Consider the following 24,687-nt stretch of genomic DNA (forward strand, 5'->3'; position numbering starts at 1 on the left):
TGGGGCGTTATTCCTCCCGGGGACACCAATGATGGGGCGTTATTCCTCCCGGGGACACCAATAATGGGGCGTTATTCCTCCCGGGAACACCAATGATGGGGCATTATTCCTTCCCGGGGACACCAATGGCGGTCCGTTATTCCTTCCCGGGGACACCAGTGGCGGTCCGCTGTTCCTCCCGGGGACACCAGTGGCAGGGGGCTGTTCCTCCCGGGGACACCAGTGGCAGGGGGCTGTTCCTCCCGGGGACACCAGTGGCGGGGCGCTGTTCCTCCCCGGGGACACCAGTGGCGGGGCGCTGTTCCTCCCGGGAGGACCTATCCCCCCCCCCCACAGGAACACCAATGGGGCAGTATGGCTATTCTCCCCCCTCCCTCCTGGGAGAACCAATGATTCCCCCCCCCCCCTCCCCAGGAATACTTATTTGGGGCACTGAACTTTTTTACAATATGCAGCTCGGCTCCTCACAGCTTCTAGTCTCCTAACAGCTTCTCGCCCTCGCCTCTCTGTTCCATTGAGGCAGCAGCGGGCGAGGACGTGCCTGGTCACAGACCGCGGCGCCAAGGACACAGGAAGGATTACACAGGAGGGAAGGATTTTTTTTTCAATGGACGGACAGGAGCGGACAAACTAATCGATAAAGAAAGTAATTGACAACGATTTTTATTATCGATAATATCGATTAATTGTTGCAACCCTAGAGCGCTCCTTCACTGCTCCAAAGATGCTTCTTGCAGGACTTTTTTTTTTTTTTAGCGTCCTTCCAGTGCACCGGGAGACACAGGGGCGGCTCTTTCAGGGCGCTTTAGCGCTGTAGCGCCTGTAAAACGACCCAGTGTGAAAGGGGTCTTATGGAGTTCTACGTTAAAGACTCATGCAAGGCTGCTTTTACAGTTATTTGAGCTTTTATTTCAGCTTGAAGAAGCTTGTGCTTTTTTGGTTCTTGAGCGCATTTTTATTGAGCTTCTTCAAGCTCACTTTGAGCTTTTTTGAGCATAAGCTTTTTTTTATTTTTTTCACAAACCCTCCTAGACAGTATTTTCTTAACAACTGTATAAACAAAACATAAAGCTATAACAAACTTTTTTTTTGCACGTTTTTGAGCTTCTTTGAGCTCTTTGGGGCACTAGCTCCTCTCAAAAACACGAGTTTGGTGGGGCTCTCCTAAGGTGGACACCCGTGTGGGCACGCGCCCGAGTGCTGCTTCTTTGTACACGCACACAGAATGCAAGACTCGGCCCCGGCGCCCACGTCATTGTATTTTATTGATAGCAGCAGGAGCCAATGGCTGCACTGCTATTAATATATCCAATCAAGAGCCAAGACAACGGGCAGAGAGGGAGAGGGTGTCTTGCCAAGGGAACAAACAGGCTCAGGTGAGTAAAACGGGGGGGTGGGGGGGCTGGGGGGCCGGTCAGTGTCATGATGCATGAAGGTGAAAAAACACAAGGGTTTGTAACCCCTATAAGCTGCAAAGGCAGCACCCGGTATAAATTAAACCGACAGACATTTTGTCCACTGAACATGACTCATTCAAGTGAATGGGGCTGTGCTGAAACCTCCCTGCAGCCATGTTCATTGCATGTGGTTGTGGCACGGTAATGCAGCATTTATGGGGTTAAAAGAAGCAGTGAAAAGATGACATATTGACATGGATCACTTTTCAGAGGAGCGCCAGTCCTTGCTGAATGCATAAACAAGCCCTAAAAATAATTTGGATCCTTTTTAGCTTCATGCATTGAGGCTTTGGTAAATGCTCATTCAAACAGAATGAACTGCTTTAAGGCCCCTTTCACACTGAGGCGCTTGTAAACTGCCAGTAAAACACTGAGCGCTTTTGAAGCGCTTTCCATTCATTTCAATGGAGAGGGGCGTTTTTTTTTCACCACCCTGCCAGCGCACTGCCCCAGTGTGAAAGCATTTGTTGATTTTAATGAAAATAGGTTTTCGTGAGCTTTTCAGGCGCTTTTTTTTTTTTTTTGCGTGAAAGCGCCTGAAAAGCGCCTCAGTGTGAAAGGGGTCTTAAGCAAAACACATATACACATACATTCAAAATACTGAAATGCCATTTTTTTTACATGTGTTAATTAGGAGTATCCAGAAGGGGGCGCATGTGCCTGTACCTTATAATCTGTAGTGGAATCTTTTTAATACATAGAAAATAGAGTTGGCCAGTGACCACATTATTTCGCCTGGAAATGCAATACTGAGTTTCTGTTTGCTGACCTATAATGGTGGTTAGTTGTATTTAGGAGGAGGGAAGAGGGAACCATGAGGCTTCAATGATGTGTGGAAAGCAGGAAATGCATTGCACCCAAACATTTTTCCCCCCCCTCATAATACACCCCTGTTTTTTTTTTTTATCTTCTCACGGAATCCACTCTCAGGCACTCCCTCCATAAGGAAGGATTGGGACCTCTGTGAGGGTTTTATTGCCGTCTATATCCTCTCGTAAGATATTTCCTGTCACAATGTCCTGTTCAGGTGACTGGTGACAGAACAGGACTGGAATCTTTCTGTGGGGACACGGACAATATTTAAAACCTCGCAGAAGGTCTTTTCCACATAAACTAAAAAGTAAAGTCATTGACTGAAGTTGGTCTTTAATGGGTAACTATGTACATAATGTAAATAATATTATTATGTCCTTTTTTTATTTCCTTTCTTAAATGATCATTTGTAAATATATGTGTACGCTATGCCCGCTGTTGTTGGCCATTATATGTACACACTTTGCTTACAAATGACTGCATGGTGAGTGTCCTTTACTATTCCTCTTGGTACAATCTAAGCGACGTCTGATTGAAAATGAAGCTGATGAACCACAGTACCTGTGTCCAATCAAATTTCTTTCACTAATTGCTGCAGTCAGACCCCTTTCACACAGAGCAGCCCCGGGCGCCAGCGGTAAAGTTATTTTTAGCGTCACTTTACCGTCGTTTTAGTTGCACTATTCGGCCGCTAGGGCAGTTTTAACCCCCTGCTAGTGGCCGAAAAGGGGTTAAATCTGCCCACACAACGCCATCAGTATCGCAGGGCTGCCCCATTGATTTCAATGGGGAGTAGCGGTGAGTTCACCGCTCCAAAGAAGCTGCTAGCAGCACTTTTTTTGACGCCCTGTCAGCTCCAGTGTGAAAGCCCTCAGATTTTCACACTGGAGTGAATGGAGACGCTTTTTTCAGGCGCTATGCAGGCGCTATTTTTAGCGCTGTAGGGCCAGAAAAACGCCTGCAGTGTGAAAGGGGTCTCACTGTCAGCACTGTAGGCTTCCTGTGATTCTTTTTCAGCACCAAATGGGAAGCCACTGTATACTGATGGGGGTAATGTAAATAGTCCTTTAAGACCACCTTGGTCCAAACATACTATTTTAAAGTGTTACTGAACCCACAACAGTAACATCAGTCTGTATATGCTGTAAAACATGCTTGTTGTACTCACTGTGGTACCTAAGGGGTTAATCCTCTGCATTGCATAAAAAAAAAAGCTGTTCTCTGTCCTTCTCCTTTTTTTCACAGTCCCCAATCCATCTCCTGATAAGACAGAGGCTAGGGGACCAAGCTGCACATGCTCAGCTTCATGTGTATTGCTATATATATTTTTTTTTCTTGGGGTGGTGCATGTGATCAACACAGGGCCAATCGGCACTGTCCAGACAGAGGGTCAGGGGTCATGCAGCCTTATAGGACAGTCAGAGGAGAATGAAAACTCCTCCTACAAGCTTTAGCCAGTGCTTAGCCGCACACTGATAGAAGTCACAAGACAGCTATATACTGCTGATGAGAAAAGGTATTTAGCAGTTTATATTTACTAAAATAATTGCATTTCCATGTTCTGTGTACTATTGGGGACCAGGTATAGTGAATGCAGGGTCTTGGGTTTAGTAACACTTTAAGTAAAAGTAAATCTGGTTTCAGGGAACAAAGCAGTTGAAATTCAACTGTTCAAATTCCGCGCCATGTGAACAAAAACACTAATGAGAAAAATACACAAAGAGCAGCTCCCTAGAAAAGTGAAAGAAAACACCTGTAGAGTGATAACAATGATTAAGGGCGCTCTGTAAGAAGCATTATTCTAAACCACCGATTTGTAAAATAGTTTCTGAACCACTAAGTTGCAATGGCTGTGACAAAAATACTTACAACAATATGGTGATCACCAGAGTAAAAATATGTACATAGAAAATGACAATAATTAAACTGGAAAAATAGTGAACATCAGTGAACCACTGTACGTAATAATAATGAACAATGTAAAGTCCCAATAACGTGTCTCTACAAAGAATAAGTTCTGCCGAATTCTAACGATCCGGAGTGTGAAAAACAAATGATAATTGTGATATAGTATCAAGTCGGGGAAAAGGCTTGCGACTCCCTCCACCATATACGTAGAACTACACCAGTAGTGAAGATACAAGTCCAAACTGCTTACCAGATCCGTTTGACCACTTTAGTTAAAAAGTAAGTCAAACAATGCTTGTACAGAAAAATGCCTGCTCATATGGATGCCGATGCAAATGATAGTAGATGGTGTATCCCTCTTCACAGACTCAAGCGGCAAATGTGAAAAAATACAAAAAGATCCATAGCATAATACTGACTTTAATAATAAAAAATAGGTAAACAGACAGCCAAAGGGCTCCTTACATGGTTTTGTGCCTGACCTGGCACTGGGACTGCTCGCTCTGACCGAAAGAATCACTCTCCAACCCAAGGAAACAATCCTTCCGCATTCGAAATTTGGCGTGCGTTCCAGGCCTGCAGACCGACAAACCAGAGGGCCGGAAATGGCGTTCGAATAGCGTGACCAAGTGCCGCTCTGACGTACGTTTCGTTGTTAACGTCTTCAGGAAGCTCACTGGGTCACTGGTAATTGTCGCTTATATCGGATCACTTATCGAATTGTAGCGAATAAAAAAGCAGGTCGTGTGCAGCCTCAGTACAAACAAGGCAAAACACAACTAGCAATAATAATTGGCAATCATATCGAATCAACAGATAACACCGAATTGTGACGGACATGATTGTCAATTATATCAAAACACTAACAGATATTGGCGGATGAACAATACAGGTCGTGCGCAGCCAATAAGGCAAAGCAACGAACAATACCGATTGGCATTCATACTGAATCCCACTCGAATAACGAAGTCAATGGTAAACCATATCAAATCCTTATCGAATTGTGACGGATACGGATGTCAATAAGATCGAATCACTAAAAAAATTGTAATGAATGGAAAAAAAGGTCATGTGCAGCCCCAGTGCCACCCAGGTGACCACAACGAACAAATGCAATTATTCACATTCATATCCACAATGTATAATTAATGGGACAAGGTGCCCACAATACATTTTACATTCAAAGGTAAAAATATAAAAAACTGATCATAAACGGATGGCAAGTGAGTTACTAATCTTTCACATGATTCCAACATAAACAAAATCAATATAAGAAAATATAACGATAAAAAAATGTTTTTTACAAAACACTTTATAAAAAAATATATATAAAAAAGTATATATGTGCGACTATACATATAAAAAAAAAAACCCCCAAACCATAGGGAGAAGACATGTACACAAGCACGTTACCAACCATAAAATAAAACGCATAGAGACAAAAATACACATGCACCTGTCCCATAAGGGAGCACATAAATGCTCCAAAGGGGCAGGACAACCTGTGCAATAGCAACCAGAGGTAATCAAACCACGATTGACACCTAAATAAAAAACGTATGATAAGAATTTAAAACTATCAAAGAAAAAAGAACGGGGTAACCCTAGTCTGGTGTACCTATATGGACAGGGGGACATGGAGGAAAGTTCCCAAAACTGTTTTAAATCAATTAGTCATTGGATAAGAAACAATTTAGATCAAGTTCAATGTTCATTCCCAATGGCTGTAAAATTTGTAATTTATAAATCCATCTGGTTTCATTTTTTGAAATTTCTCTTTTCATATGCGTTCCTCTCCAGTGTCTTGTGATTTTATCAATCCCATAGAACCTACACAAGGAAGGATCGCTATTATGGTGCTGTTTAAAGTGTCTTGAGACACTGTGGTTGGGAAAACCTTTCTTTATATTTGCAAGATGCTCATTTATTCTAATCTTTAATTGTCTTGTAGTACGGCCTACATATTGCAATGAACATGGGCATTCCAATACGTAAGTAACGTGATCTGAATTGCAAGTAATGAGAGGTTTAATCTTAAATCAGGGGTTGACAAATTTGCTTGGAATCTAGGAGCCAGCTAAAAAAGTTAGGAGCCAGGTCCGTGACAGTGATCTGGACCTGTCCCTGGCCTGATATGGAGACGAGTGAGGGGAAGATAGCCCCCAGCCCCCACCTGTCTCCAAGTCATTGCCCATAGCTCTTAGAGGGACATTTTATTTGTTTTATTTTTTTCAAATGACAATTTTTTTTTAAATTGCATTTTAGTGTAAATATGAGATGTCCGGTCTCTCTGACCCCAGATCTCATATATAAGAGGACCTGTCATGCTTTTTTCTATTACAAGGGATTTTTACATTCCTTGTAATAGGAATAAAAGTGACACACTTTATTATATATATATATTTTTTTAAAAGAACAGTGAAAAAAATAAAAATAAAAGTTAAAATAAGGAGCTTGCGTGCAGAAGCGAACGCATATATGAAAGCGGTGTTCAAACCACACATGTGAGGTATTGCTGCGATCGGTAGAGTAAGAGCAATAATTCTAGCCCCAGACCTATATATTTTGGGGTTCTAAGTAAAGGGAAGGCAAGCTCTATTAGCATTGCTGGTTGTAATTCCGATGGCCACCACAAGAGGGCGCCAGATTCCAGAAGGAACCATAGGATCACAGAAGGCCTCAAAGCCGGGGGCTCAATTACCGGCGGCGCGGCCTGACACGATCACGCCGGGGGGGTCCACGGAGACAGGATACCCCCAGCTGTGCTGCCCCAGGCGCCAGGTCACTAATTCTAGTCGCAAATGTGACCTGGCGCCCGGGTTTTGTCGAGCCCTGTCTTAAATTCTTCTCCCGTTACACGTGATGTAAAATTAAGCATTTTTTTTAGGTATCTCAGGACCCCTAGTAACTTTACATGCACGACACCTGGTACAGAAGTGAAAACCAGAACTATCCAAGAAAGTCACCAATTTCTTTGGTGGGTCTGGTACATTTCAAGCTAGCCGGTTTCTAAGGCCAGGGGCCCTCCTATAGATGAACCTAGGCCTGTTTGGAATGGTAGATGCAGGGTCTTTGTCTTTTTGTAAAATGGGCCAATATTTTTTGAAAATAGTCTCTAATTGCTTGTATTGTCTATTGAATCCTGTCACAAAAGCTAATTCACCCTTAAATGTAGATTTAGGCTTGGGGGTCAATAGGGATTGTCTCTCCATATTTGACACTTTATCAAGATCTCTACTTAGGGTCTCTGGTCTATACCCTTTTTCTAGGAATCGCTCTGTGAGAATTCCCGCTTGTGTGACAAAATCAACCTCATTTGTACAGTTTCGCCTGAGTCTCATGTATTGTCCTTTGGGGACTGCTCCAATCCACTGAGGGTGATGGCAACCGTGCGTGGGCACGTAGCCATTCCTGTCAGTGGCCTTAAAAAAGGTTTTAGTTAGGAACCCCCTACCTTGTTTAGTGATGGTAAGGTCCAAGTAATTAACCTCTTTCCTACTTAATTCTGCTGAAAATTTTAAACCATATTTGTTTATATTCATTGTGCCCAAGAAAGATACAAAACTGGCCTGATCACCCTGCCAAAACAGGATCCCGTCATCGATCTATCTTTTATAGAACACCAAAGACCTATTCATATCAAGAAAAATGCTCTCAGATTCCCATTTATTGAGTACAATATTAGCTATACTCGGAGCATACCGTGCCCCCATGGCCACCCCCCCTATCTGGTTATAAAAATCGTTATTTGCCTAAAAGATGTAATAAGTCATAGCTAACTTTAACCCTTTTAGTAAAAAATTGATCTGCAACTTTTTAAGGTTAGATTCTTTATTTAATGCCCATTTTAGTGCATCATGGTGCCGGATGTTTAGTATAAAGGGATTCAATATCTATTGTAATCGAAAGGGTGTCATCAGTGGCCACCCGTCCTTGCAAGGAGATTATCAAATCTCTGCTGTCCTTAAGATAAGAAGGACTCGGAGGGACTAGCGTTTTAAAAATGACCTGCTTTTTTATTCGCTACAATTCGATAAGCGATCCGATATAAGCGACAATTACCAGTGACCCAGTGAGCTTCCTGAAGACGTTAACAACGAAACGTACATCAGAGCGGCACTTGGTCACGCTATTCGAACGCCATTTCCGGCCCTCTGGTTTGCCGGTCTGCAGGCCTGGAACGCACGCCAAATTTCGAATGCGGAAGGATTGTTTCCTTGGGTTGGAGAGTGATTCTTTCGGTCAGAGCGAACAGTCCCAGTGCCAGGTCAGACACAAAACCATGTAAGGAGCCCTTTGGCTGTCTGTTTTTTACCTATTTTTTATTATTAACCACTTAAGGACCAGGCCTCTTTTTCAGACTTGGTGTTTACATGTTTAAAACAGTTTTTTTTGCTAGAAAATTACTTAGAACCCCCAAACATTTTATATTGTTTTTTTTTCTAACACCCTAGAGAATAAAATGGCGGTCATTGAAATCCTTTTTTTCACACCGTATTTGCGCAGCGGTCTTACAAGCGCACTTTTTTTGGAAAAAAATTCACTTTTTTGAATAAAAAAATAAGACAACAGTAAAATTAGCCCAATTTTTTTTTTATATTGTGAAAGATAATGGTACACCGAGTAAATTGATACCCAACATGTCACGCTTCAAAATTGCGCCCGCTCGTGGAATGGCGTCAAACTTTTAGCCTCAAAAATCTCCATAAGCGACATTTAAAAAATTCTACAGGTTGCATTTTTTGCATTACAGAGGAGCTCTAGGGCTAGAATTATTGCTCTCGCTCTACCGATCGCGGCGATACCTCACATGTGTGGTTTGACCACCATTTTCATATGCGGGCGCTACTCACGTATGCGCTCGCTTCTGTGCGCAAGCTCGTCGTGACGGGGTGTTTTTTAAACATTTTTATTTTTTTTTCTTATTTATTTTAATTGATTTTATTTATTTTTACACTGTTTTTAAAAAAAAAAAAAATGGATCACTTTTATTCCTATTACAAGGAATGTAAACATCCCTTGTAATAGAAAAAAGCATGACAGGTCCTCTTAAATATGAGATCTGGGGTCAAAAAGTCCTCAGATCTCATATTTGGGCTAAAATGCAAAAAAAAAAAAAAAAGAAAATCTGACATTTAAAAAAAAATATACCTTTAAGAGGTATGGGCGAAAGTGACGTTTTGACGTCGCTTCCGCCCTCCTATGGTATAGAGACAAGTGGGGGCCATCTTAGCCTCACTTGTCTCTATGCCCAGCAGATGAAAGGACCCGATCGCCTCCGCCGCTCCTGACGGCTCCGGTAAGCGGCGGAAGGTGCAGGAGGGCGGCGGGAGGGGGGGTGGCACCTCTCCCGCCGCCGATAGCGGTGATCTCGTGGCAAATCCGCCGCGGAGACCACCGTTATCGTACAGCCGACCGCCGCCTGAAGAGATGGATATCTCGGTTGTGGCAGCAGCTGCTGCCGTTACCGAGATATCCCTCTTCAAAAATAGGACGTACATCGTCGTGCGGCGGTCGGCAAGTGGTTAAAGTCAGTATTATGCTATGGATCTTTTTGTATTTTTTCACATTTGCCGCTTGAGTCTGTGAAGAGGGATACACCATCTACTATCATTTGCATCGGCATCCATATGAGCAGGCATTTTCCTGTACAAGCGTTGTTTGACTTACTTTTTAACTAAAGTGGTCAAACGGATCTGGTAAGCAGTTTGGACTTGTATCTTCACTACTGGTGTAGTTCTACGTATATGGTGGAGGGAGTCGCAAGCCTTTTCCCGACTTGATACTATATCACAATTATCATTTGTTTTTCACGCTCCGGATCGTTAGAATTCGGCAGAACTTATTCTTTGTAGAGACACGTTATTGGGACTTTACATTGTTCATTACTATTATTACGTACAGTGGTTCACTGATGTTCACTATTTTTCCAGTTTAATTATTGCCATTTTCTATGTACATATTTTTACTCTGGTGATCACCATATTGTTGTAAGTATTTTTGTCACAGCCATTGCAAATTAGTGGTTCAGAAATTATTTTACAAATCGGTGGTTTAGAATAATGCTTCTTACAGAGCGCCCTTAATCATTGTTATCAAATCTGGTTTCAGGCCTTAAAGCGGAGGTCCACCCTAAAATGGACCTCCGCTCATCGGAATCCCCCCCCCCTCCGGCGCCACAATCGGCACCTTTCAGGGGGGAGGGGGGTGCAGTTACCTGGATAATCCAGGTAACTGCACCCACTTCCGGGCTAGCGCTCTGCGGAACGAGCGTAGGTTACGCCCCCGTTCTGCAAGCGCCCGCCCCCTTCAGCAAGTGCCCCGCTGCCTGCTGGGAAACACACAGCTCCCAGAGGCAGCGGGGACCGTCCGGATTGCGCCGCGCGGCTCGCGCATGCGCAGTAGGGAACCGGGAAATGAAGCCGAAAGGCTCCATTTCCTGATTCCCATACCCAAGATGGCGGCGGGACCCGGCAGCCGAGCGAGCGATCGGCTTCGGGTGCCGACATCGCGGGCGCGCTGGACAGGTAAGTGTCACTATTTAAAAGTCAGCAGCTGCAGTATTTGTAGCTGCTGGCTTTTAAAAAAAAAAAAAAAAAAACGCGGAGTCCCGGTGGACTCCCGCTTTAAGAGTAACTGAGTTTATCCATTTTAGCCCTGGAAGGTTTTACCCCCTTAAAGCAGAGTTCCACCCAAAAGTGGAAGTTCTGCTTTATTCACTCCTTACCGCCTGACAGGCCACATGTGGCATGTCATTTTTTCAAAGGATAATTATAGCTGGCATCCCTCCCCTCTTCATCAAAGTCATAAGTCTACAGATCAGAAGATCATCCTATTTGAAAGGCTCTGACCTAAAGCCAAGCCACAGCTGGCCTTTGCGGAGGTATATGGCTTTGATGAGGAGGATGAAGAGGACACCATTTTAACTCTCTATTTATCCATTAAAGCTATTTGCTGCTCAGAGATGTGGCACGGTAATGGAGCCATTACAGGGTTAAAAGAAGCAGTGAAAGGATGACATATTGACATAATGTGGCTCACTTTTCAGAGGAACGTCAGTCCTTGCTGAATGTGTAAACTAGCTCTAAAAGTAATTTTGGGTACTTTTTTATCTTCATGCATTGAGGCTTGTTAAACGCCCATTCAGACGGAATGAACTACTTTCTTTTGAACTACAGGTACTTTTCTGACTCTATAGGAGCACCCTACTTTTCCATGCTGTCATACCAGAACTGCTTAAAGTGAAACTTTACCAATAATGACTTGATAAAAAATAATGTTCTTAAGCAAGGAAAATACATTCCACATTAACAAGTATGCTACTAAATGAGTGTGTGTTGTAAATTGCCTCCAGCATGGCTCCTGTTTCATCCTGCGGAGGGATGCCATTTTGCTGAAACCCAGAGCCCCTGAACAGCAGTAATTATTTAAACTGTCTGATCATCCCCTGGTGGCTCTTATTTTTGGCACAATGCCAAAAATGGAGAGCAACTGAGTTTGTGCAGAGCAGGGCGAGACAGTGTATTACTGGATTCTAAACAGCAAAGGCACTTATTTTTAATATTTTGCATAGCTATACTTGCAAAAATGCCAGACTGAAGTACCTATAAGGACCTAATTTTCTGACTAAAGTTCCACTTTAAGCCTCATATAAACATGTAAGATAGATCAGCTTCAAGTTTACTATATGCAGATATATACATATATTTGAATCGCCCCTTGAACCTCCGTTGGGGAAAGGTAACCTTGAATGCTGGAAGCATGGCACCACTGTGTGCGTGAATCTAAACGGGAAGTTAAGTAGCTCCCTTTGGATTGGCTACAAAGACCTGAAGTGTTTGGGTAGAGCCTGAACTCTAGCGAAAGGCTACAGTGGGGTACGTTCAACTGCTGAGGAGATTCAGCTATCACTAGAGTTGCCCACCCTCCCACCCGTTGTGATGTTTTGTCACTACTTTATTAGCGGTTTCGACCTTGCACAGCAGTTGATGTTGCTTTATGGGCTATGCCCTCAAGTTAAATTCTGGGGTCAGTTTAATGGCTATGTGAGTTTTTGTTTTATGGGTGCTCACAGTATACAGTAACTGGCATTGTTTGGTACATTTGGAAAGTTGTTACATTTGCAAAGTTCAATAAAGCTGTGGCCTTGCCCTATTTCCTACTTCACCAGCTTCCGTGACTTTTTGGGGAGCAAGTGTATTGGTTTATTAGTCGTATAAATCTACTTTGTGTGCACTAAATGCCTTTGCAAACTCAGATATTACCTTGTACATGTAGTAATGATGTCATCCCTGTTAGCCGAGTAGGCCTCATCCACTACAGACTACCTGCAGATAAATACTACAGTAGGGGGGTGAGTACAAGATCAGTCACCAGTCTATATTACTGGAAACTCTGGCACATAGATGAAGTGCAGGGGTTGTTTTATGCTGGATCACTGCACAGATCTGAAAGAAATGCACAGAGATTCAAGTAAGAACACAAATGGCTTTCTTACTAAGGCAATATATGTTTTGCCTGGAGTTCAGCTTTAAAGTGGTACTAAACTGCCAGAAAAAATTAAAAACAGTGGGCCCCCTGCAGCTTGTAGTCCTAATGTACTAGTATGCACCAAATACTAGCACATTATGACAGACTTACCTGTACGCGGAGCCCTCCAGCGCATCAGTGTCACGGCTCCCCAGCGCTGCCATCTTCACCTGGTCTTCCTTCTGGGTTTGCAGGCTCCCGCCGTATGAATGACCAGGGCCGAAATGGCGCCAGTCCCGCTCATGTGAGCGGCATGGCATCCTGTCCCTTTAGAGCGTATGCAGCGGTTACGTCACTGGCTGCTTGTTGTGTGAATATCTCCTAAACTTTTTAAAGAGGGAGTAAACGCTGTCTTTTTTTCCTGAAATAAAGGCATAATGTGCTAGTATGCATCTCATACTAGCACATTATGTGAAACTTGCCTGCAAATGAAGCCCTCGTTGTCACTGCTGGAGGCCCCATTTATCTTCACATGTCTTCCTCCTTATTATTATTTAAGGTACTTGTATAGCGCCGTCAAATTACGCAACACTTTACATATACATTGTACATTCACATCGGTCCCTACCATCAAGGAGCTTACAATCTAAGGTCCCTAACTCACATTCATATACTAGTGCCAATGTAGACAGAAGCCAATGCCAAGCTGCGGTTTCCAAAGCGAGCAAAGTCCTTTCTTGTATTATGAGGTATGGACTCCAGAGAGAGAGATATCATTTTTCCCTTGTTCAAATCATTAATAAGACCTCATCTGGAATATGCAGTTCAGTTTTGGGCACCAGTTCTCAAAAAGGATATCGGGGAACTGGAGAAAGTGCAGAGAAGGGCAACCAAACTGATAAGAGGCATGGAGGAGCTCAGCTATGAGGAAAGATTAGAGGGACTGAATTTATTCTCTCTCGATAAGAGGAGAATAAGGGGAATCTGATTAACATGTACAAATATATAAGGGGTCCATATAGTGAACTTGGTGTTGAGTTATTCTCTTTACGGTCTACCCAGTGGACACGGGGGGAAAAAAATTACATCTAGAGTAAAAGAGATTTCATCTCCAAATACGGAAAGGTTTCTTCACAGCAAGAGCTGTGAAAATGTGGAATAGACTCCCTGCAGAAGTGGTTCTGGCCAAATTAGAGCATGCGCTGCTGTTTTTTTTTTTGCCTTCCTCTGGATCAACTGTGGGTATACAATTGGGTATATTGGATTGTTCTTTATATATTATATATTATATATATATATATATATATATACCGGTGTATAAGATGACCCCCTAATCTTACTGTTGTTTAAGCATTTTTTAATTGTACTTACCGTATAAGACGACCCCCCTTCCAAGGCTTCCGACGCTTGATATTTCGTCCTTCTTGCTGGAGCAGGAGCTGGCGCCATATCCTTCTTCCTGCTTTTGCTGGAACCAATCACGGCGAGCGATGTATTCTGTTAATGAATACAAAGCCTGCTTGGATTGGCAGAGGCTGTATCATCATCAGCCCGCGCCTCTCTGACTCTCAAAGCCAATCCTGCTCGGATTGGCAGAGGTTGTTACTCCAATCCGAGCAGGCTCTGTATTCATTTGAATAGGGTCTCTGCTAAAATATATATAATGTTTGGGGGTTCCAAGTAATTTTCTAGCAAAAAATATTGATTTTAACTTAAACAAGTGTCAGAAAAAGATTTAGACTTTAATTGGTTAAACTTCCTGCATTCACACTTTGTTGAAAACTTGTCAGTCTGCTCAGACTATTTATTTACACAGAAGTTCTATCCCTTTGATCTAAGAAGGAAGCTTCCTTACAAAGTTAAAAAAAAAAACTTGGCAGATTGCCCAGATGTTTTCTTTTGACAGCTGAGTGAGCAGATTGTTTCTCCACTTGTTAGTATGAAAGAATTGGAGAGATCGTCAGAGGGGGTGAATCGAGATCACAATTTTTTAACGATTAATTGTGCAGCTCTACCTACCAGCATCTTTGGAGTGTGGGAGGAAACTGGAGTACCCGGAGTAAACCCACGCAGGCACAGGGAGAACATGCAAACTCCAGGCAGGTGGTGTCGTGGTTGGGATTTGAATCAGCAACCCTTTTTACTTCCGGGTCCATGGACTCCAGCTCTGTGACTTGCCTAAGCTACGTGAAATCACTCCCACACATTCGCACGAGAGACGCAGGTCATGGCACATGGCTCTGAAAAAACGGCACTGATGGCTGTTTCTTTTGAACAAATGCGCCGATGACCTCATTGGTGGCGTATACAGTAAATATCTCCTAAACGGTGCAAGTTTAGGAGATATTTACAGTCCCTATAGGTAAGCCCTATTAAAGGCCTTCCTATGGGTACAAACAATGCAGAGAAGTTTACTTCCTCTTTAAGTTTGATACCTACAGGTAAGTCTTATTATAGGTACAAGTTCAAAATGGAGTTTCATTTCACTTCAAATTATAACTAAAGGCAAAACTTTTTCTCTTTTTGAATGGAATGGGGGGGCATTAGAACATATGTCAGTTTTTCTTGCTGGTTCCCTATTGCAGAGATTCACCCTCTTTATTTGTCCTGTTTATCATTATTGTTAAAGTGAATGTAATGGATTGTCCCCAGTACAGGAATAGAGAGGAAATCTTCCAATGGGGGCACCAGTTCTGGTGATCTTGATGACAACCAGGGATTCCCGCACTTTGGAGGCATTTCTTCTTGCTTCCTGTTTTGGCTATGGGACAGGAAGTGAGAGGAAATCTCCACAATAGAACACAGATGGCAAAAAAGAAAAACAGACTGGGGTTATAACTTTCCTTTTCTCTATCCAAGATGAAAAGAGAGGTTTTCCTTTTATTTCTACTTTCAAGCACAAACTTTAAGTTTGGGGAGTGTAGGAGAGAGCTAAAACCTGAACAGGTTTTTCTTGAACTCTTTCTTTTTGCTGTTGAGGATATTCACGTATTCACACTATGGGGTTGATTTCCTAAAGGCAAATCCACTCTGCTCTTCAAGTGCATTTGGAAGTGCAGTCACTAGAGCTGCACGATTCTGGCCAAAATGATAATCACGTTTTGTTTTTTTTGCTTAGAATAAAAAGTTCACGATTCTCGCGACGTAAAATCTTTCACATTTATACAAAAAAATGGGCTAACTTTACTGGTTAGCTTTTTTTTTATTTTTTTTTATTCATTAAAGTAATTAAAAAAAAAAAATTGCATTTGAAAGACCGCTGCGCAAATACAGTGTGACATAAAATATTGCAACAAGCACCATTTTATTCTCTAGGGTGTCTAGAGAAGATATAGGGTGTTCTCTAGGGTGTCTAGAGAAGGTGTCTATAAAAAGATATATAACGTTTTGGGGGTTCTAAGTAATTTTCGAGCAAAAAAAACAGATGGTCCGTGTTGGATCCATCCCGTGTGAAAGGGGCCTTAGTGTTTAAGTGGTTAAACTTTTTTCACTTACACACAAAGTCTATTCCATTGACAGATTGTTACAATGTTTACACTTAAGTTCAACTGATAAAGAATGTTGTGATTGTTGGCAGACTGCCCAGTTTTTCTCTGCCTTTCTTTTGGTGGCTGTGGCTTCAGAAGAGCAGAGAGAATTCTTTGCATAGAAAGAATTGTGAAACACTTTAATCAAGACTGCTATAACGTCTTGACGATTAATTGTGCAGCTCTAACAGTCACTGCAGATTGCTGTAGATCTGAGGGGATGCTCTGTTGATTTTATCATCCAATCATGTGAAAGGAAAAATTTTGTTTTTTATTTTCCTTGCATGTCCCCCTCAGATCTACAGCGACTTTACTTCCAAGTGCACTTGTGGTGCAAAGTGGATTTGCCTTTCGTAAATAATCTCCTCTGTCTTGGGCTAAAAGTGAGGGGAAATACCAAAATTTTGCATTGTCACTGAAATGGCAATAGAGGGGAAATCTTTCAATGGGGACTCTTGTTTGGTGGGAACTCTCAATGAGGGCATTTCCCTCCCTATGCAGAGGTTTCCTGTTGTGTTGACAGGAAGTGTGGGGAAATCTCCGTAGTGGAATACAAATAGCAGAAAATAATCCCCTACCAGAGTTGTTTACCATTCCCTGCTCAATCCTAAAGAGGAAAATATAAGTGAAAGTTACCTCAAGATGTACCATTTCATCTACAGTAGGTCTGTGTGTCCATGTATTTTTTATTTATTTTTTTGTAACTTTTTTGTTTTTCTTTTTCGTCAGAAATATCTACCTCAATCCTACCAATCCCTATTCTTCCCTGTAGCATTCTGACCACACCAGGAACTGAGACAGATCTGTGCTGGTGTGGTCAGTTTGCTGTTCTGCCATGCCAACACATGGTGCCTGTAGTCGGCTTTGCTGCTGCACTCTTTTCCCAGCCCTTCTCTGCCTGACACAGGGATGGATACAGAGAACTTATGCCCCTGCTAATGCTGACATCAGGCAGTAGGCACACGCCCCCTGCCCGGCCGTGGGGACAAGCCCCCTGCCCAGCCCTGCTACCTACTGCCATTTCCATGATGCAGAAGTGCTGCAATGCCCATAGACGCTGCCAATCTTCATAACCAGTCTCCTCCATTGCCAGTGCTGGTAGTTGGACTAAATGCACTTTTAACTTTAAAAACTCACAATATAAATTATTTAGCAATATTCTATTAAGAACAAAGCTTTTATATAGTATCTTGATATCTTACTACCATGATTTATGGTTCAATGAATGATTGGGGATCATTAGCATTTGCATATACTTTATTGTAAATAATCTTATCGGATGTTTTGTGTGTTTGTTTTAAAAACCTTGTTTCTGTGTATAGTTTGCTTTGCTTCCTGCAATGCTATGTGGGGGTTGTGCTTTACCTTTTCACAATGCAAGTTTATGGGTTAGCTGACCTACTACATTCCTTTTGGAGGCTTATAATTTATCTCAACTCTAAATAAGCAGATGGGCAAAGTGATTGCAATAGCTAATCTGCTCTTTACTAGTTATTCTGGTAATCCCAATATTAAATACAATAAGAAAAATTTGCAAAAGCATGCATGGTAAAATGTGCATATGAAGAAAAACATATTTAGCCCACGTTCATATTGGGCCGATTTGGCATTTTGACATGTCCAAATTGCATGCCAAATCTGAGCCTATTGCCGGTGTTCTATGGGATAGTGCCCGCTATCAAGAAGTACCCGGGACAAACGGGGCATGTGCAGCACAACAGCTGATTTTACGATCAGCTGTTGTGATGGCGAGACGGCGCCTACGCGCAATAGCCGATGGAAGACATTTTTGTGTCAGATTGTGCCCTGCGCTGGTGAGACATGCTCATGTTGGTGAGGGGCGGATTATACAAGATGGGGGGCGGGTTATTCAATGATGGCCAGTGCTGCAGAACGCATATTTTTCTGCTATTCTTCCTGGACGCTTGCGGGAAGTGTTTAGCCAACTGAAGGGTGGGTTTTTCTATCAGAAAAATATGTGTTTAGCAGTACTGCCCATCATTTAATAATCAGCCCCATTGTGTAAAAATCTGCCCCTCACTGACATGAACACGCCTCGGCAGCAAGGGGCACAATCTGACACAAAAATTTCTTCTGTCAGCTATTGTGCGCAGGCTCCATCTCGCTGTCACAACGGCTGCTTGTAAAATCAGCTGTTGTGCTGCTCCCTACGGCGCATGTGCCGTTCGTCCCGGGCACTATTTGATAGAACACCGGCAATGGCATCATCTGAATCGGTGCTGACTTTGCTGCACTGCATTGATTCCCGAAAGTAGTTTCTGCACGACTTTTGGCGACTTTGGGGGCGATTTCAAAAGACATCTGTACATGAGCCCGCACAGATGTCGTTCAAATCACCCCCGAATTTGTGACTAAAATGCTGGTTTGAAAGAGTGCAAGTTGAGTTGAACTCGCACGATTTCAAACCTGCCCTCAGTGTGAAGGGGGTTAAAAGTGGAATTAAACTTTTATTTTTCTTAACGGGCCCCTGCAGATTTATGTCATGATGTGGTGGTAGGCACGGCTTTCTAGCATATTATGACAGATTTAAGGCAGCCGTACATGGATCGAAATTTGTCCGGTTTAGCAGGGACTGGACAAATTTTGATTCATGTATGGGCAGGGTGGTTGTACAGAAGTCTACTGATCGATTTCTGTACAACCACCCTGTTGGCTTTTCCTGACTCGATGGGTGCTGCAGACTATAGCCTGCAATGCTGGTGGGTGTATTGGTGAGGAAATCTCTCCCCAGTCAGAATACAAAAGCTAAGCGGGGAGGATTCCCTTATCCACATCAAATGTGTGGACAGGGGAATCGGGTCAGGTGTCTTTTGTTCAACCCACTGGTTAAACGAAAAAAATGGACTCCTCGATAGGCTATATTACCTGTCAAAGGATACTCTCCAGCGCTGCGATCTCAAATCTCAGGATTCCCATTTTCTTCCGGGTTTGCTCAGCCATTTGAATGGCTAGGCCAGGATGATGTCAGTCCTGCATATGTGCAGAGGAATCACTTTATCCTGGCAAAGGGCAGGTGCCATAAATGTTTTTTGAGCTGCGCATGTGTGATTTAGTGTACATTACCATTGACAGGTGGGGGGGGGGGGGGGGACGGACATTTATGACAAGCATGAGGCTCTGGTGTTTAGCTGTGGGAGGAGGCCACAGGTACCCCGTACAGCCCTGCTGCTTGAAGCCTGATAAACTCTGAGAGGATGAAACCTGCTGCTGAACAGTGCACCTAGCAGTCTGAACATTTAGTGCAGTATGCACCCACGGAAAAAAGAAAGCAGACTTCTTGTGTTTTTATGGCCATTTATCTCTGGGCACATACTGCCCTAAACAGGAGTACCACTTGGTGCTCAGCCTCAGCAGCAATTGACCTCTCATAGAGTTTGACAGGCTGCCCTCTGCCTGCAGCTAAATGCCAGAGCCCTATGCACTGGGGCCAATCACCTAGTATGCATGGGGTCTAAAACATAACATGTGAACAGCTAAGGCCAGTTTATGTTCTTCCTCCCCTGTCTTAATGCCCCTTATATCTGAGTTGCTTTGGATCATTGCAAGGAGAGGGTTTAGAGACAACCCAAAAAGAAGTGGTGAAAGGGGACACCCCGTCTCGTCCTATTTCTCATTTCAAAGGAGGGGGGTGGTGCCCCGTTGAGTTTTACTGTCGCAGTCATTTGTTTATATTGTGTTCTTTTAAGACGTATAAGGAGACTCAAGCAACTTTGATACAGTATGTTTCATCTCTTTGAACAATGTTCTTACTTTAATTCATCTCTGACTTTTTTTAAAGGCTATAATAAAAGAGGGACATCTACACAAGCAGACAAGCTCCTTTCAGCGATGGAGGAGGCGCTACTTCAAACTGCGAGGCAGGACGCTCTATTACGCCAAGACTGCGAAGGTCAGAAGGGGAAAGTGTGTGGCTGTACAAATCAGTAATGTGCATTTATGTGTGTGGCTGCAGAATGAGGAATGCCTCAGCCGCTTATGATTGCCCAAGTACAGTGATTTAGTGATGGTGGAATTGCTCAAGTTGGTTCATACTCTGATTCAAAAGCCGGAGCTCATCTTTAGTGGTAAAAGGAGTACAGGGTATGAAAAAAAAAAAACAACAAACTTTTCTAAGTTGATACCACATCGGTCAGTTTCCCACTGCCTCTATACCGCGTACTGAGCAATCAAAGACTACTGATCGCTCAGTTCTTGGATCTGCTCTGACTGATAGTCACCGCTCTGTGCTCTGCCCCTCCAGGGCTCACTGGAGTGCCGGGCTGTGGAGGGGGTGGAAGCGGATAGCTCAGGCTCTTAGTGGTGCACTGAAAGGCTGAGCCAGCTGCTGGTCTAGGTATTTGGGTGAATCTCTGCATGAAAGTCGGGATCTCTTCAGAGTCTGGACAGGCTAAGTGATGTCAGTCGACAGCATAACATACTAGCACATTAGGTTAAACTTGCCTTAAAAAAAAGCACCCCCCCCCCGCGTTGCAAGGGCTCTCATCTTCACCCATATTGCTTCGCGGACTCCGGCTCTGTGACTGGCCGGAGCCATGATGATGTCACTCCCGTGCATGGGAGCTGGCATTCACGGCACAGGGCTCTGAAGGAACGGCATGAGTGCCAGAGCGCATGAACCAGTGATGTCACTGACTGAATGTAATGTAAATATTTCCTGAACGGTGCATGTTTAGGAGAAATTTACACTGCCTATGGGTAAGCCTTATTATAGGCTTACGCTTACCTATAGGTAAAAGCAAAAGATGGAAGTTTACTTCCTCTTTAATACATAAACACCTAGTTGAGCTTATGTCAGTATCACCATGACTTGCATATTATTGTGGCGTAGCTCATATTTCCTCAGTGTTTGTTTCTATTCATAGATTTCTGTATATTCAAATTAATTAAAGTGGTCTCTCATGTAGTAAATGCCTCTCCTAGCCTATCAGCAGTAATATAATCTGAGATATACAGCTCGGAGCACATTAACGGCACACACTCTTGGCCGCAAATTGTCTCCAGTGTACATAGATTGGAGTGATGTTATTGCAGCCAAGCAGTGTAAACCCTAAAAGAAGACCGGGAGAGGATGGTAGCTCCTGACCACTGACAGCACAACGCTGGAGGGCATTGTTTAATAGGTAGTCATAATCTACTGGTATACTTGAACATTATGGCATTAACCTGCGGGGGAGGGGCATTAAAAATAAATAAATACACAGCTCTGTGTGTGAATGAACTACAAGCCATGAGCTACAATGGCGTTTTGGTAGTTCATTGATTCTTCCTGTCAGATTATACCTGCCTGCTTGTGGGGGATGTATGGCACGCAAATATGCTGTGATCTGAAGGAGACCTGCATGGCATCAGCGAGCTGCTGATCACTGGTGCAGTGCTTTACCGGCTCCAAAAATAAATGATCTTTTAAAAAGTGAACTTATCCTTATCCTTTATCCAAATACTGTAGCTGCTGACTTTTAAAATATGGACGCTTGCCTGCCCAGGTTGCCCGTGATGTCCGCACCCAAAGCCGATCTGCCCCTCAGCTCTCGGGTGGAGGCACTGCCACTTTTGGTAAGGAAATCTGGAAGTGAAGCCTTGCGGCTTCACAGCCTGGTTTCCTACTGCGCACGCGCGATCCCACTGGTCCCTGCTGTCTTCTGGGACCTGTGTGTCTCCCAGAAGACAGTGTGGGGGTGGACTAGGGACATTGCGCGGATACTTTGGCTATCTATGCCTGGAAGTGGGAGCAAATACCTGGATTAGACGGGTATCTGTCCCCCCCCCCCCCAAAAAAGATGCCAAATATGACACGGGGGGGGGGGGGGATTCCGAAAGGCGGAAGTTCAATTTTTGGGTGGAACTCTGCTTTAAGCAATTCACTGGTTGTTGCTGTTCTGTTAGAATAATAGGGGGGAGTTTGGGACTTTAAATGAAGCACACAGTCTGCGTTAGGGTTATTAGGATGCATTCTTATGCCTATTGATAGGATTCATTATCTACAACCAAATGATCATATGTTTTTTACCATTGTTTATACTGCATAGTGTCATTTAGATGACGTGTATACATATGAATCTGCAATAATTCATTTTACCCCATTAAATCTCTTGTCAGTTTTATATGCCATCCCTTTGACATGTATATGTAATGTATTCATGAGGTCAATACCATGTATGTGTGTGTATTTTCTACTATGTGCATTATTGTTATGTATTGTCAGACTCCATATGCCAATTAAATATACTTTCTAATTATGTCACCCCCACAAATCAGTAGCCTCATTTAAAGTCCCACCTTCCCTTTTCTTGTACCTGTTGCTGTTCTGTTAGATTTGATTTTTAATTTACTGGGAATAATTAAAGGTGTATTTATAAAGCAGCAGAACGGCCTTATTGTAGTTGCTTTAGAAAAGAATACACTGGCACTTTTATAGAGCACAAAAATGTGTTTTTATAAATGTGCTTAGCTCTTCACTTGCTTTAAATGCAATAGTAAACTGTTGGCTTTTTTTAAACCTGCAAGGCACTGTCCTAATGTGCTAGAATCCATCTTCACCTGGTTTTTCTTCCAGGTTCAGGGACTTCGGCTTTGTCCTGTGCCACGATGATGTCACTCCACGCATGCGCGCAGGAGCTGCTGTTTATGGCACAGGACTCTGAAGGAATGTCACAGGTATGCCGTTCCTCCTGAGCAAATGCCCTGGTGACATCGGCTGCATCTAAAGTAAATATCTCCTAAACAGTGCATGTTTAGGAGATATTTACTGTACCTTATTATAGGCTTACCTATAGGTAAAAATAAACCATGGAAGTTTACTCCCAATTTAGGATTTTAAAACGCGCAAAGCCCCATTTAATTCATTAATGGGGGGGGGGGGGGGATCCTGGAGCCAATTATGACCCAATGTCATTGTCCAATCATTGAATGCTCTCTGCACCATTATACAGAGAACAGCCTGGGAAGCAATACTGTAGCCTACGTGTTATGAATGAGTCCTAAAATACAGCCACAGTGTGGCATGTGCTGTCAAGTCTGTAGTAATATCTACCCTCCAAAATGAATGGGCCTCTGTTATAAACATCTTGTGTGTTTGTGCAATGGAGAAATACAGGCTGTGGTAAAACTGGAGAAAACAAAATTATCTCAAAATTCAAGTGGTTGCCAGTAGGAACCAAGTACAGTATATTTCACCTTTAATTTGGTGCAAAGACATTTCATGACCGTAAGCAGGTTTGTAATAATTGACCCTATTTTAGCACTTGAGGAAATATAATAAATATACCTAAAAATGGCTAAAGACCATTTGTGGAAATAACTAACCAGTACTGTGCTGAAATATTTTGAGTCTTTTTCCTTGTTCAGAGGCCACTTCTGCAAAGATCTAAAATAGTGTATGTGTTTCTCCATTTTTGTGACACTGAATGAGTTGATTGTTAGCAAAGTTACTGTGTAAAAAAAAAAAAAAAAAAAAAAAAAGTTATGATGGGTAAAACTCACTATTAGGGATGAGCCCGAAGTTTGAGACGAACAGCAAACAATATGCGGTGTTCGCGGCAGCGAAAGCCGGAACACCGTTAAAGTCTATGGGACATAACATGAAAAATCAAAAGTGCTAATTTTAAAGGCTTATATCCAAGTTATTGTCATAAAATGTGTTTGGGGATAACTCTGGGAGGGCATACATTGATGTCCTCCCAGAATTGCGCTCCCGCGCGCACACGGGAGCAGCCGTTTACCACGTGATCGCTCCGTCAAATGAGCTATCACTGGCATGATATCTGATTCCTCTCCCCCCTCTCCGTCCAGTGTGAGCGGAGAGGGGAGAGATCGGATGCAGCAGTGCTGTGGGCTGGATGTGTAGTACCCACAGCGCTGCTCAGTGACACTGACAACTGCAGCCTCTGCCATCCCTCCACCATACTGTGCATCCTGCCATCCCTCCACCATACTGTGCATCCTGCCATCCCTCCACCATACTGTGCATCCTGCCATCCCTCCTCCATTCTGTGCATCCTGCCATCCCTCCTCCATTCTGTGCATCCTGCCATCCCTCCTCCATTCTGTGCATTCTGCCATCCCTCCACCATTCTGTGCATTCTGCCATCCCTCCACCATTCTGTGCATTCTGCCATCCCTCCACCATTCTGTGCATTCTGCCATCCCTCCACCATTCTGTGCATTCTGCCATCCCTCCACCATTCTGTGCATTCTGCCATCCCTCCACCATTCTGTGCATTCTGCCATCCCTCCACCATTCTGTGCATTCTGCCATCCCTCCACCATTCTGTGCATTCTGCCATCCCTCCACCATTCTGTGCATTCTGCCATCCCTCCACCATACTGTGCATTCTGCCATCCCTCCACCATACTGTGCATTCTGCCATCCCTCCACCATACTGTGCATTCTGCCATCCCTCCACCATACTGTGCATTCTGCCATCCCTCCACCATACTGTGCATCCTGCCATCCCTCCACCATACTGTGCATCCTGCCATCCCTCCACCATACT

At 43.4% G+C, this 24,687-nt stretch overlaps 1 protein-coding gene across 5 annotated transcripts in view; it reads left to right on the top strand.

The window, feature by feature from the left end:
- DGKD (diacylglycerol kinase delta) overlaps nucleotides 1–24,687 on the top strand; it is a 151,796-nt gene that overhangs the window by 28,838 nt on the left and 98,271 nt on the right. For all 5 annotated transcript variants that reach the window (XM_077488441.1, XM_077488442.1, XM_077488443.1 and 2 more), the window contains exon 2: nucleotides 19,974–20,084. In XM_077488441.1, coding sequence (XP_077344567.1) covers nucleotides 19,974–20,084 — 111 coding nt within the window. The remainder of the gene's footprint in view (nucleotides 1–19,973; nucleotides 20,085–24,687) is intronic.

Source organism: Lithobates pipiens, unplaced genomic scaffold (genome assembly GCF_037356315.1).
Source record: "Lithobates pipiens isolate NorthernLeopardFrog02 unplaced genomic scaffold, aLitPip1_a1.2 Scaffold_18, whole genome shotgun sequence".
NCBI classification, from domain to species: domain Eukaryota; kingdom Metazoa; phylum Chordata; class Amphibia; order Anura; family Ranidae; genus Lithobates; species Lithobates pipiens.